The 15,653-nt window shown below is 34.6% G+C and overlaps 1 protein-coding gene across 1 annotated transcript in view; it reads right to left on the reverse strand.

Moving 5' to 3' along the window:
• Nucleotides 1-14,167, reverse strand: part of LOC108361474 (cadherin-86C-like) — a 171,457-nt gene extending 157,290 nt beyond the window's left edge. The window contains exon 1 of the mRNA XM_017614092.1: nt 13,529-14,167. Coding sequence (XP_017469581.1) covers nt 13,529-14,137 — 609 coding nt within the window. The 5' untranslated portion in view covers nt 14,138-14,167. The remainder of the gene's footprint in view (nt 1-13,528) is intronic.
• Between the last annotated feature and the right edge of the window lie 1,486 nt (nt 14,168-15,653).

Raw genomic sequence — 15,653 nt, forward strand, 5'->3', positions numbered from 1 at the left:
TGCTGTCCTAATAGGTCTATTCATAAAATTTTACAGTAAGACTAGCATGTAGCAATAGCAATATAACTAGCATATAGCAATAATCATAGCGAGTAAAATTGAGGGGAAGACTAAAATATGAGAAAAAGTTATTGAACGCAAAACCAGTAAAAACGTGGAACTTACGCCATTCTGACTTTCTGATAGGTAAATTTGGGTGGAGTACTTTTGTATTCTCCACACAAAATCATCCAGCAGCAAAAATGCTTAGCAGTTTGGAAATTTTGCAAAAACTTGCAATCTTCGAAACAGCTGATAACTTTCACAGTTGCAATAGGTGGTTCATTTGGTAATTTATTATCCGCTTGGTGCATTGTCCCCAATGTTTTTAACATATAAATTAATTATCTCGGAATGAATAAGTTTTTTTTTTAACAAATATTTTTGATACCCCATTATGACGCGTTCAAAAATAAAAGAATCTCCTCCAAGCACCCTTCCTTGTTTCACAAAAATTAAGTAGATATAGCTATAAATGTGCCGTTCAAATTATCCCATTTTCGTTTTAACGATCAACTGACAAATTCGGCCAGAACCTTTCAGCATTATTATCTATTTTGGTATATTTCTGGGAAAAATATGGTACAATTGAAAAATTTTATACAGCAGCATGGAAAATAGAAAATTATAGATTAATAGTAAATTAACTAAACTGACCTTTTCTTCCTTCCTTTTGTTTATTCACGAACACATGTTTGTGGTGAACATACTTTTTTACTTGTAAGTTTTCGCAGGTAAAATTTTTCCAGAGAAAGTGGCAGATTTCAGTGATTTTTGCGCTCTCGATTTCCCCCACTTTCAAGATTTTAGGTACGAGAGCACTGCTATTAACTTGTTTATTTCTATAAAAGGAAATATTTTTGTAAAACTTTCATTCCGTTAAATGCAACGATTTTTTTGATTGATTGATTTAAAAATTTTTGGATTACTAGCACTTAGATAATAGTATAACTTTTATGCTTTTGTGGATTACCTTGGCGTTTTGGTGGCCTTTTCAAAGAATTGATTTGTACTTATGTTTTCCACCTTCAACACGCCATGTTTTATATCATGATTTTTAAACAGAAAATATAAAAACATATGTATATGTAACTATGTATGTATGGTCTTCTAAATGTTGGTACTTTCTCGGCTTATTTAGTACACTTTTTTGGCCATTTGGTACAAAACTAAAAAACTCATTTATCATCCCTGATGTGAAACGTTTATTATTGGTGCGTTTATGTTGTTCTTGCTGTAATATGCTCAAAGCTTCAAAATCGGGATTGCGTCCGCTCTCTGCACAGTGGGCCGCTAGGGCAGTTTTTTGTATGTTAATGGAGGCGCTACATTTTATATCCGATCGGTGTCCTAATATTCTTGTTCTAAGTTTGTTCTTTGTTCCTACATACTCTTTCTCACATTTGTTATTTTCATCACCAGCACATGGAATCCTGTATATAATATTGTTTCTGTCCATACTTGTCTCTTTGCTCTTCATATTTCTAAAAAACATGCCAGTTGTATAGGCGGGTTTGTGTGCTATTCTAATATTTTCTTTGTCATATATGTCTGAAGCTTTTAATCTTTCTGAGAAACCTTGTATGTAAACAACCGATTTGTACGGTATTGCTGTTTTTCTCCACTTTTCGTATTATTACTTGATTTATGTGTTTTTATCGTCTTGTGTATCAGTCCAGTTGGGAAATCATTGCTTTTTAGTATGTTTATTATCCATTTTTTGTTTTCCGTGTGAAACACCACGTCACTTGTGTTTTATACTCTATCGATAAAGTTTTTTGCCGTATTTACTACCATGTTCTCGGGTGTTTCGATTTAAAATTTATCATGCGTCCTGAAGATGTGTGCTTCTGATACCAGTGAAGTTTTATTTTGTTATCAATTTGCATACCAAAGAATCCAGAAAAGGTAATTTGTTGTCTGCTTCTAACTCCATCGTAAATTTGATGTCCTTATGATATGAGTTTAGTGTATCCATTGTTTTTTCCAGTTCGTCCTCCTTAACTATGGCAAACACATCATCTACGTATTCACTAAGTAATCTCGTGTTTGTCACTTTGGTCAAAATTTCTTCCATAATAATGTTGGCTACTATCGTTGATACTGGAGATCCCATCGGAAGTCCTTTTAATTGTGTATAAATTGTTTCTTCATACCTAAAATATCTGTTTTATGAGATACAAAAGGTCAGTATTTTCATAAAAAGTTTTTTTGGTATATCCGTGTGTTCCTTAATGTCATTCCACTTTGTCTGTATAGTCTGTATAGCCAAATCCGTTGGTATACTTGGAAATAGTGACACCACATCAAACGAAACAAGACGTTCATCATCACATATATAGGAGTCATTAACCTTGTCTTTAAATTCTATTGCACTCTTTACATTAAATATGGATTCTGCTGTCAGGTTTTTTAAAATATTAGTCAAGTATTTACATAAATTGTAGGACGGGGAATTGATCATTGAACAAATAGGCCTTAAGGCCATGTTGTCTTTATAGACTTTTGGCAAACCATAGATGCGAGGCAGGAGAGCTGTGTGTGTGGTCATCTTGTATTTTTCTTTCTTATTTATAAGACCTAATTTTTAGTTTGTAAACGTTGCGTCGGATCTTGACGTAGGATTCTATAAGTTTTTAAATCCCCCAATAAATTGTCCATTCTCGACTTCTAGTCTTTTTTCTCCATTGCAACCGTTACATTACCCTTGTCTGCATTCAAAATAATTATGTCTTTGTTTTAGCTAAGAAATTTTTTTGTCCGCTCCGCTGTATCATTTATAGCCAGATCTGTTTTATTCCCTTTATGCCTTGTTAAAGTATCTTTTATAAGTAATGATAATTTTGTTCTCGCAGATTCCTGCTTCTCTTTGTTTTTTCCGCTCTGTACTAATTTTTCTCCATCCGCTATACATTTGAAGAGGGGAAATGTACTTTTAGATATTGGTAGAGCGAACTTTGGACCTTTACCGAACAGCGCTTCAACATCCGGCGGGAGNTAAGTAATGATAATTTTGTTCTCGCAGATTCCTGCTTCTCTTTGTTTTTTCCGCTCTGTACTAATTTTTCTCCATCCGCTATACATTTGAAGAGGCGAAATGTACTTTTAGATATTGGTAGAGCGAACTTTGGACCTTTACCGAGCAGCGCTTCAACATCCGGCGGGAATTCCTTGTTTGTTTTATTCACCAACCAATGATTGTTGTTGTTGTGTTTTTGTATCACATTTATGTTTCGTTCACTTCTCAATTGCTCAAACTTTGATTCTTGCGTGTTTCTCCAATGTCTTGTTCGTGTGATTGTAAGGTGTTGTTCGCTCTCGAAGAACACTGTGACGCCCTCCTTCTGCATTCTTTGGCTTAATTTTGTCTTTGTACGCGTTAGTTGTTTATCTTTTTCGCTTAGAATGTGTTAACGCAGAACTTAATAAAAACGCGTGATCGCAATGACGTTTCAAAAAGAATGACTTTATTTTCTGTAATTCCAATTTAGTACAAATTCATAACTGTTTAACAAACTGTGCGCATAAGTATGTATGTAAGTATGTACATAGAAAAGCTTATGTATGGAAATGAGTGCATATGTACAGATGTATAGACAAACCTGCTTATGTACAAAGAATATGTTCACAAAGAGAATTGCGCTTAAATACCGCAAAGCTAATTAGTATTAGGGTGTGTGGGCGAATTCTCAACAGAATGTCTGTTAGAAATGCTCCACATAATTAACACACCACCAAACAAGAGACTAAACTACAAAACGGACACAGAAAACTGCGCCCATATATACAGGCACCTGCTTGACACTTGTAATATTAGTTATAAACTGCACAACAAACGAGACGGACGTCGTGGAGCTAAAATTTAATTAATGTATGTATGTATTTATGTATGGTTTTGATGTGTTAGCTTTTTCTTGTATGTTAATAAAAAACTTGTGTAATTGTTGTAGCCCCTGAAGGCGATCTCCGGAGGAGATTGAAATATATTGGGAAATAATGTATTTGAATGTGTTTTAATACCATTAACACCCTGACCTCAAGCCGGCATTAAAAGGGATTATTTGACAAAATTCCTTATATTTCAAACAACTTTGAAAGGATTTTTAAAAATTTACATCGTTGTAAAAGTGATTTCTTCGAATATGCATACTTGTATACTTCGAATACAAAAATTATAAAAAAAACACAATTTAAATGAAAAAATACCTTTTTTTATAAGAAAAAATTTAATTGAAACAAAAAAAATTACTAANTTTGACAAAATTCCTTATATTTCAAACAACTTTGAAAGGATTTTTAAAAAATTTACATCGTTGTAAAAGTGATTTCTTCGAATATGCATACTTGTATACTTCGAATACAAAAATTATATAAAAAAACACAATTTAAATGAAAAAATACCTTTTTTTATAAAAAAAAATTTAATTGAAACAAAAAAAATTACTAGCCGATTTTTAAAAAATTGGCATCGTTGTAAACCTGAATTAAATCCCCTTTCTTCTGATATGCATATTTGTATACTTCTTGCATAAAAATTAAAAAAAAAAAATATTTTAAGAAAAAAGAACCTTTTTTTATAAAACAAAATGTTAAAAAAAATACTAACCGATTTGTAAAGGCAATTCAACTCCTTTCTTTTGATATGCATATTTGTATACTTCGTATTAAAAAATTTAAGAAAAACCACATTTAAAGGAAAAAATAACTTCTTATAAAAAAAATATTTGTGACAAAAAAAAATACAAACCGATTTTAAACCATTGGTACTGTTGCAAAGGCGATTAAATCCCCTTTCTTCTAATATGCATATTTGTATACTTCGTATATAAAAATTTTAGAAAAAACACTTAAGAGGAAAAAATACCAATTTTTTCTTATAAAAATATTTTAAACTAAAAAATTTCTAATTAGAAATACAATTGAATACTTTATTTAAATAAAACAGAAAATTATGTTTAATTTTTATATATAACCAGTTATGTAAAAAAATCAAAAGCCATGGTGTTTTTATATTTTTATATGTCTTAGACTTCTGTTACATATACTTTTGCTTTATTTTTAACAGGCCTGTAGGTAAACAAGAACGATTTAATGCTTAAAACATTGTGTGTTGGTGTTGCTTGATTTTTCCGACAGGGTGGTAAGATGATTTATTTTGGAACGAATTTCCGTTATCCCTTGTCAAGTTTGGTTTGCAGACAAACCGGTTTCGGCATTGTGCCATCTTCAGTGTCATTTTTCGTTCTGTCTGGTTCGAGTTTTTGTCCTTAATTTATGTTCATTTATCTTAGGTAATGTGATTTTCGTCGATGATTAATTATTAGAAATGCCATGGTGTCCTTTTTTATTTCAGAAGCAGGTAATAGGTTAGTAGGTTCGCTGTCTCGTAACAACGTAGGACGGATACTACGGAACACCACAAATCGAGAAGATCCATTGTAAAAAGCGCTCTTTTGGCTTTTNCATATAAGAGACTATAACAAAAAGACACAGAAACCGAGTGCAATACCAGAGTCAAATTTTGCTAACCACATGTTTAACAACAAATGTTCACCAACGCAAATAAGAAAGTCAGCGAAACTACTGCATGTACAACATAAAGGCCAACGACTAAACGTACTAGAAAATATGGAAATATACAAACTAAAAACCTTCGACGGGAAAATAATAAACGAACAAACAAATACCGCATCGGATGTTATATTCGAACCCTTAAAATTAATTTACGAGAAAAAGAAAAATGACAACAAAACAACAGGCATGGACTCTCCGAACACACCACAAAGTACCACCAGGACAAAAATCACCGACTTTTACCTACCTACAGGCAAAAACTATACAGAGACAACATAACGGATGTTAATATCGAGACAGCGAACCTACCAACCTATTACCTGCTTCTGAAATAAAAAAGGACACCATGGCATTTCTAATAATTAATCATCGACGAAAATCACATTACCTAAGATAAATGAACATAAATTAAGGACAAAAACTCGAACCAGACAGAACGAAAAATGACACTGAAGATGGCACAATGACGAAACCGGTTTGTCTGCAAACCAAACTTGACAAGGGATGACGGAAATTCGTAGATCAGCTTAATACGTTATTAATTATTTATTTTATTTAAATACGGTATTTAATTGTACTACTAATTAGTAATTTTTTTGTATTTTTTTTTTTATAAGAAAAAATTGGTATTTTTTCCTTTTTAAGTGTTTTTTTCTAAAATTTTTATGTGGGAAGTGTGCAAGTATTAGAAGAAAAAGGGTTTAACTGACTTAACAACGATGCCAATATTTTAAAAATTGGTGAGTATTTTTTTTTTTAATATTTTTCGATAAAAAAAGTTATTTTTTCTTTTAAGTGTTTTTGTCAAATTTTTATTCACGAAGTGTATAAATATGCACTTCGGAAGAAAGGGGGTTTAGTCACCTTTACAGCGATATGGTTTTTTTTAAAATCGGTTAGTATTTTTTTTGTTTAAAATATTTTTTTTTTACAAAAAAGGTTATTTTTTCCTTTAAATGTGCTTTTTCTCAAATTTTTATATACGGAGTATACAAATTTTCATATTACAAGAAAGGGGGTTAAATCACCTTTACAACGATATGAATCTTTTAAAAATCAGTTCAAAAGTTTCTGAAATATTAAGTTTTTAATTATTCGAAGATTTGAACTTTGACCCGTTATAACACCTGTAATATAGGTTTTCGCTGAAAAAGTTATATACCATATAAATAAGAGCAAAATGCGGACTACGTCTGTATTTTTGCTTTTTACATGCAATAATTAAAAATAATTTTTTACCAAAGGTCCAAATTCGAATTTCGAAGGCCCATATCAAGATTTCGGAGGCTAACTTCGAAAAACGGAGAAATTACCTTTTCACTTATGACTCAATCTCTTAAAAAAGTTGGTTGGGTCCAATACCCAGCCTAGTGCTGTACAGTGTAATTAGTATAATCATTGTTAATATTCAGCAGGTTAATATTGCAGTCACCCATAATAATTGAGGTTTTGTACCTTAAAACTTCCCTTTCGAAGGCGTTTATGAAGGAGTCAACGTCCGAAGGACAGTTTTAATAAACACAGCTTATACAAATCCGAGGCTTTTTTGGTCTTTTCATTGGCAATATTTTTTACGTGGCGGGTCCCAAACCCAGCGCACAACCATTGCTGGGGTGGATGGTATTCAACCGGATACACATTTGTATATATCCCAATCCCTTCGCACCGCTGCGGAAGAGGTTGTTGGTTACTACAAACCGCGCAGAAACAACTGATACGACGAAGAGTGCCACGCGGCTGCTGCAGAAAAATACGCAGCATACAAAGCTATCAGCCAATGGCGACACGCGCGACAATTGAGCGTTACCGGGAGAAAAGGAGGGAAGAGAGACGCCTTTTCAAGAGAAAGAAAAGAGAGGCAGAAAGGCGTGAGTGCGAAGAGCTTGAGATGCTGGCAGACAGGAACGGTATACCGGTTGAGCTGTTCAAAGCCGGTGGCGAAGAGTTGGTGGGGCGTATGTACCAGCTNTTTTAGCACTGTCACTTCGCGATGGATTTTTGACATGTTCGATTTGATATTTGAGTTTTGAGCTTTAAGCTACGAAAGCTCCTTTTTTATTTTCTTGTTTTCCTCTGTCAGTCTCGTTATTTCGTTTCTCAGTTCCTCAAAGCTATCACTAATGTATTTTTGAGAGTCATGTATTTTGTTGATTGCTTTTTCTTGCGTTTTGAATTGCTTTTGCATTTTGTCAAATATAGTTGTTAGATTTGAGCTTTCCGCTTCTTCATCACTGGTTTCACTTTGCATTAGCTCTTTGTGATTTTGCCTTTTATGAGTACGTGTTTTGGGTGCCATAATAATTTTGAGTCTCAGTATTATATAGTATTTTTTTTTTTGTTACTTATTTACGATGATATTTCTATATTTGATCACTCTTCGCACTCTTATTTGCTCAAAATGCAGAGAAAAGCCTTAAGACTCGAAAGGCAAAATTTTAAGCATTTGATGCCAACTTTTAATAGCAACATTAATCAGTTTTCACGAACGAAGTTATTTTGCTTCCGCACAGTTACACAGTATTTTTAACATATCGTTAGCTAGCAAAGACTGCTCTCGAAATTTCGCCTGGATATAACCACAAACTTAATTTTTTGACATTCAATTAAGTGTGTTCAAGCATAACCAATCGCACTTTGTTGGAACTTCTGTGTGGAAGGTTTTTCGCTTAAAGAAATCAAAATTTTTATTGCTGCCAAAAAATTAAGAAATCTAAGACGTCACGCTTTACAATTCCATACAGTTCTCTGTACAATGTATTTCACTAAACTACTAAACGGCTGCCCCGATTTGGTTCATATTTGGAAATTAAGCCAGCACCTTGAAAATAATATTCCGACCAAAAATTTACCAGGTATGTAGCTCGGGATATTCCTAAAATTCTTATACAGACTAAAACGTAAAACCCCAATATATCTCTAAAACTAATTACGCTGCGGAACTGAAGCTTTGCACTAGGGTTGCCAGACGTACTGCTTTTGGGAGTACACGTAGTCCTTTTTATTGCAATGTACTCCCTTGTACTCCCAAAAAAAATATATGGAAATGTACTCCTTTATTAGTTTTGTACTTCTTTTGTTCTACTTTTTCCAGCTATTAATATTTTATCATATACAGGGTGTAAAATAATAACTGTCGCACAGTTTTTTTTGTTTTTAATAAAAGGGACCTTTATAGATTTTGCGAAAATTTTATTAATTCGTTTTTAAATTTTGACCTTCATTTGGGTTTACCAGCGGGTTTGGGAGAAAAACGCAAGCGGCACGCAAGTCTTCATCGGTTACTTTATTACATATCTTCTGTAAATATAGGCTAATTTCCCTCATTTGAGTCCTTTATACTCCGTCTTTTGTCCAACATAAGGCCTCCTTCTCAGCAATCGAAAAGACTCCGAACCGGTGACTAGGAGGGCATTCATACGACCAACCCTATACATTTTTTTTTTTCTCCTTTTTTTTATACAAAGTCTAAGAAAAAGTACACCTATAAAAGACGTGAGTGCCGCGTGAACTTATCTCCCAAAGCTGGCAAATGCAAATAAGGATTAAAATTTTAAAACTAATTAATAAAATTAATGTAAAGTATTTACAAAGTTAACAAAAAAATACTCCTTTTCGCAACATCTATAAAGGACCCTTTTATTTTTCAAAAAACCTGTGCGACAGTTATTATCTTACGCCCTGTACTTTGCCATTCATATTGTGGCAAACACTACTTAGTAAGCAAAGTTAAGTGTAATAGTGAAAAGGTGCAGGCATGGTCGTAGCAAGGTAGGTGCAGAGCGCTCGGGTATAAAAATCAGAAAAATATTTAATTAATTATAAGGCTTAAATTCAAAAACTGGCCATATATTCAGAAAAAGTTTGGTATTCTTTTGTAGGATTTAGTTAGGGAAAATTTCCTATAGAGCGGTCATTGAAGAGGTGGTGAGCGAAGGGGTCCCTAGAAAAATCGCCAAATATCACAATTGGGTGCCACGCCCACTCTCCCTTTGATCAACATCTCTTTAACGACCGCCCTTATTGGAAAGCCAGTCCATTTAGTTATTTATTTTTAACATTTATTGTTGCTTTTAAAAAGATTTCTAAAATATCTTTGTTTATTTGTACCTAATTAATGGTAATTTGTAACAATAAATTGCACAAAAAATTAAAAAAATGTACTCCTTTTTTAAGTCTTGTACTGCTTTTTTTCTACCGAAAATATAAATGTACTCCTTTCTCCGTTTCAAAATCTGGCAACCCTACTTAGTACTGATGCACATATTGCAATTGCATTGCATTATATAGCTTATATTTGCAACTGCTTACGCTAACGTCCTGAAATTCGACACAGCTGCATATGTTAACAATACCGTACCAATGGCGAAAAGTGGTAGTTATTGGAAGGGTTGCNGCATATGTTAACAATACCGTACCAATGGCGAAAAGTGGTAGTTATTGGAAAGGTTGCATCGATATGCATTTACGTAAACGCGCAAGTATCATTCGATTGGGAACGATTTTCTCCTAGATTTCTAAATCCCATTGATCTATTGTAACTTTGTTTTTAGTTTTTAGTAAAAGGTAAAATTTATGTGAACATTTTGAAGAAATTTTTTTAAATTTTGCACAAAGAATGGAGCTTTTGATTTTCCGAGTTTCGTTTCATTGTTCAAAAACCACTGACTAGAGTTCCGTTAGATTGTCGCAGATTGTCTTACATATGTATATGGCCCTATTACATGCTGCTAGAAAACTCGCTAAGTGGTGCTGGAGTAGAGTTATTTATAAAAATCGAACAATTAACCGATTTCGTTCAAATTTTAAATGTGAACTATGTACCTGTATGATGAAGAATGCTTTTGATAAAAATTGACCCGATAAGTGCCGCTGGAGTCGAGGTTGAAATTCATAACACGTATTCATTTTATCGTAAGCAATGGTTTTTCAGCACCTGGGTTCAAACCCTGGTCAAAGAAACTTCGCAAAAAATATAGAAAAAAAGTTTTTTCTCAACAGCGGTCGTCCCTCGGGAGGCAATGGCAAACCTCCGAGTGCATTTCTGCCATGAAAAACAGCTTCTTATAAAACAGCTTATATGACAACATCAAGGCGCACGACTCAAATCGGAGGAGAAGCTCGGCCAAACACTAACATATGTGTAAGCGCCAATCTATTATTATTATTAATGGTTTTGCAGATAATGGTCCCAATGGATGGCGCTGCAGCCGAAATGTATAGAAACCCCGTGCGGTTGGTCTGCTTTGGCCCTATGTTTAAATTATACGAATTTAGTTTTCAGATGTCTAAATGAAGGATGGGGTTAAGTTTGTCTGACGCCCTCATGCGCGACCATCCTATCTGGCATCTGNAGTTTTTAGTAAAAGGTAAAATTTATGTGAACATTTTGAAGAAATTTTTTTAAATTTTGCACAAAGAATGGAGCTTTTGATTTTCCGAGTTTCGTTTCATTGTTCAAAAACCACTGACTAGAGTTCCGTTAGATTGTCGCAGATTGTCTTACATATGTATATGGCCCTATTACATGCTGCTAGAAAACTCGCTAAGTGGTGCTGGAGTAGAGTTATTTATAAAAATCGAACAATTAACCGATTTCGTTCAAATTTTAAATGTGAACTATGTACCTGTATGATGAAGAATGCTTTTGATAAAAATTGACCCGATAAGTGCCGCTGGAGTCGAGGTTGAAATTCATAACACGTATTCATTTTATCGTAAGCAATGGTTTTTCAGCACCTGGGTTCAAACCCTGGTCAAAGAAACTTCGCAAAAAATATAGAAAAAAAGTTTTTTCTCAACAGCGGTCGTCCCTCGGGAGGCAATGGCAAACCTCCGAGTGCATTTCTGCCATGAAAAACAGCTTCTTATAAAACAGCTTATATGACAACATCAAGGCGCACGACTCAAATCGGAGGAGAAGCTCGGCCAAACACTAACATATGTGTAAGCGCCAATCTATTATTATTATTAATGGTTTTGCAGATAATGGTCCCAATGGATGGCGCTGCAGCCGAAATGTATAGAAACCCCGTGCGGTTGGTCTGCTTTGGCCCTATGTTTAGGTTATACGAATTTAGTTTTCAGATGTCTAAATGAAGGATGGGGTTAAGTTTGTCTGACGCCTTCATGCACGATCATGCTATATGGCATCTAACTAGACATCAGTTCATAAATATTACCACGGATTGTAAAAATGGCGAATTAACAAGGAAAGATCACCGTAGGAATATCATTGCTTCAATTGAAAGATATTCAAGAGATCACACGACTCATTCAGCCAATGTACCGGAAAACTTTTCATCCTATGGGACAGCGAGGATTCTTGGCCCTCCTATAACAGAAAACGCACTTCTGTGCTCTTGAGTTTCCTTATAATAACTTTTATTGGCATACGCATCGCACCAATGTTGTAGTTGAAAGATCATAGAAAGAAACATATGTGTAAGCGCCAATCTATTATTATTATTATAATTAATGGTTTTGCAGAAAATGGTCCCAATGGATGGCGCTGCAGCCGAAATGTATAGAAACTCCATGCGGTTGGTCTGCTTTGGCCCTATGTTTAAATTATACGAATTTAGTTTTCAGATGTCTAAATGAAGGATGGGGTTAAGTTTGTCTGACGCCCTCATGCGCGACCATCCTATCTGGCATCTGCCTAGAAATCAGTTCATAAATATTACCACGGATTGTAAAAGTGGCGAATTAACAAGGAAGGATCACCGTAGGAATATCAATTGCTTCAACTGAAAGATATTCAAGAGGTTACACGACTCATTTAGCCAATGTACCGGAAAACTTTTCACCTGTGGGACAGCGAGGATTCTTGGCCCTCCTATAACAGAAAACGCACTTCTGTGCTCTTGAGTTTCCTTATAATAACTTTTATTGGCATACGCATCGCACCAATGTTGTAGTTGAAAGATCATAGAAAGAAACATATGTGTAAGCGCCAATCTATTATTATTATTATAATTAATGGTTTTGCAGAAAATGGTCCCAATGGATGGCGCTGCAGCCGAAATGTATAGAAACCCCGTGCGGTTGGTCTGCTTTGGCCCTATGTTTAAATTATACGAATTTAGTTTTCAGATGTCTAAATGAAGGATGGGGTTAAGTTTGTCTGACGCCCTCATGCGCGACCATCCTATCTGGCATCTGCCTAGAAATCAGTTCATAAATATTACCACGGATTGTAAAAGTGGCGAATTAACAAGGAAGGATCACCGTAGGAATATCAATTGCTTCAACTGAAAGATATTCAAGAGGTTACACGACTCATTTAGCCAATGTACCGGAAAACTTTTCACCTGTGGGACAGCGAGGATTCTTGGCCCTCCTATAACAGAAAACGCACTTCTGTGCTCTTGAGTTTCCTTATAATAACATACGCATCGCACCAATGTTGTAGTTGAAAGATTAGATTAGAAAAAGATTACGCATGCTTGGCAGAGATCTCACAGGTGGAAATAAGACCATCGGTAAAGCTCATGACACCGAAAGGGATTGGTATTCCATATGGTATCACAGAGTTACTATTATTGGCCAATGTGTGAGGAGGATACTGCGCTTTGGTGGTTTCAACTTAAACCAAAAATTTTGACTTTGCAGACTATTTTTGCTTTTAAACCCTTTGGCATTGGCCAAAGCAAAAGTTCTAATTAAATAAGCGCCGCGAAGTAAGTGGGCATTGGCTGGTAATAATAATAATAAAATCGTGAATTCGTAAAAACTTTTACTTGATTTTACTGGAAATGAGTAAACAAACACAACTATTGTTATATTCTATGATCTTTTATTTATTTTAATTTTTTGAATTTTTCAAAGCGTTTTGTAATCAAAGAAGAAGAAAATAAATTAAATTACTATTACTACTAGAAATAAATCAAATTACTAATACTACTATTAGCCTTACCTCTGGAATCATTATAATACCCGGTTTATGTGGGAATATGAGATCGTGTGGTGTTGTAATATTGGTAGCAGTAATCGAACACAACTGGCTGGCCGTACCACCCTTGGTGTCCTTAACTGATACCTGGAAGTCGTAGTAGCGTCCCGGTTCCAAACGTTGTTGTAACACTACATTTGCTTGGCAAACGGAATTATATTTTGTACACGGAAGGGATTCAATTCTAACGGTAGACGATGCTGCATCGTCTATAAGTTCAAACGCCAGTGGATAGTCAAACTCCTCGTCTGTGCCACGTAATCGATATATTACAGAGCCAACTTGCGCATCCGCCGGCACCAAAACGAGCCGCATACGTGTTGAAGGATCAAACTTTGGATCTACACAATGAACAATGTGTAATGGGCATATGATGCCGATTAGTACACTAAGTGCCCATATTTGAGACGCCGTTGTTTTGTTTTGCACAAAGATTGAAAAGGAGCACGAAGATGGTTTGAATGTTTTTTTCTTCTTTGGTGATAAAGCCATACCTCGTATGCATGAATTGCGTCTTTTAGGGATGCGGTAATTCGGTTTATGGTTTCTGCGGGCAATTCTGTTGACAATCATCACCGTAAAACTAACCCATATCTTTCCGATTTACTGAAAAAAGAGTAAACATTATTTAATTATCTATTTAAATCAACATGTGCAATTTATTGGCATATTAACATTTACTTCCACTTACAACTATAGTCCATTCTAAGAATAAAAAATAATAATGATATATTGGCGCTTACAGATATGTTAGTGTTTGGCATTGTTAGAGTCATTCCATATGAAAACGTCTGAAAATACAAAAAATCGTCGCGGACCCATTTTAGATTTTGCAAAAACTTTGAAGGCTTCTTCTTTTGTGTGCCAAAGAAGAGAATTTACGCAAAATTAAATTTTTAAAAACGCCCGTTTCCGCCTGTCCGAATCAAAAGTTTTAAAAATCGAAATTTGTACGCTTTCACAAATTTAGCTCTAAAATGTTTCCTTTTTAAGATACGTACCCACTTCAGGCGGCATTTTGAAGGGAAAAGATGACAGTTTTAATGCAATAAGTGGATACCTCCGAATAATGGCAGTGTATTAAAAAAAAACCTGGTTTTTACCTTGTGAATTTTAATCGACTCTAGCGTTTTGACTGTTTAGAGTAAGCAGCTTATGTTACTCAGGAATTAGGTGTGCGTATCATAGACGAAATACCGATACTAGCCGACTCTACCAGCTCACTCTTTATAAAATAAACATTTGCTTGATTTGCGTAATTTGTATAATTCGCAATATTAAGGCTGCGAAATGAATACGAAACTTATGGAATATATAGCTCGTACACAGAGAAAATGATACAGGTAAAACGCAGGTTTCAAAAGAAATTGTAAAACAAAATTTTTTGATATAACTTTACTTTATACAAAACAAAAAGTACACTGTTTCGTCACTAGACACGAATAAAGGCGCGGCCTCAAAAATTGACCGCGATAAACGGCGCACAATAAAAACTTCAGCGAAGAAAGTCTCTTAACACAGTTGACGGCGAAGAAAGACGCGTTAAAATATTTTACGGCGAAGAAGGACGCGTAAACTTTTTTTCGCGGTCAACTATGTTTGCGGGCAGGGTTGCCACTTTGGTAAAAAGGTAAGTTTTTTCTAATTTTGGTAGATTTTTGTTGAACTTACATACATACGTATATCGATATTTATTTATTTATTTATTTATTTGGTCTACAGAAAAATGTTTTCTTACAGACAAATGGGAATAGAAGATTTAGATACATAGTAATTAATAATAATAATAATAATAATAATAATAATAATAATAATAATAATAATAATAATAATAATAATAATAATAATAACAATAATAATAATAATAATAACAGCTCCACAACTACATCACCTTCCAAGTCACTGACATCACGCGAGGGCAAACACGTAGTATCCCTCGCAGGAAACCAGGATAGAACCCGTCTAGGGTCGATGTTCGCAAGTTCGATACGTCACTCCTAGCAGATTCCCAAGGCATTTCACCCACAACGGGAGAGATCCACAACAGGGAGTCTTGTACTAAGCTGGTCGAAGAAACTATGCGCTGCAT

Source organism: Rhagoletis zephyria, unplaced genomic scaffold (assembly GCF_001687245.7).
Source record: "Rhagoletis zephyria isolate East Lansing unplaced genomic scaffold, Rhagoletis_zephyria_1.1 Rzeph_scaffold_00772, whole genome shotgun sequence".
Lineage (NCBI taxonomy): Eukaryota > Metazoa > Arthropoda > Insecta > Diptera > Tephritidae > Rhagoletis > Rhagoletis zephyria.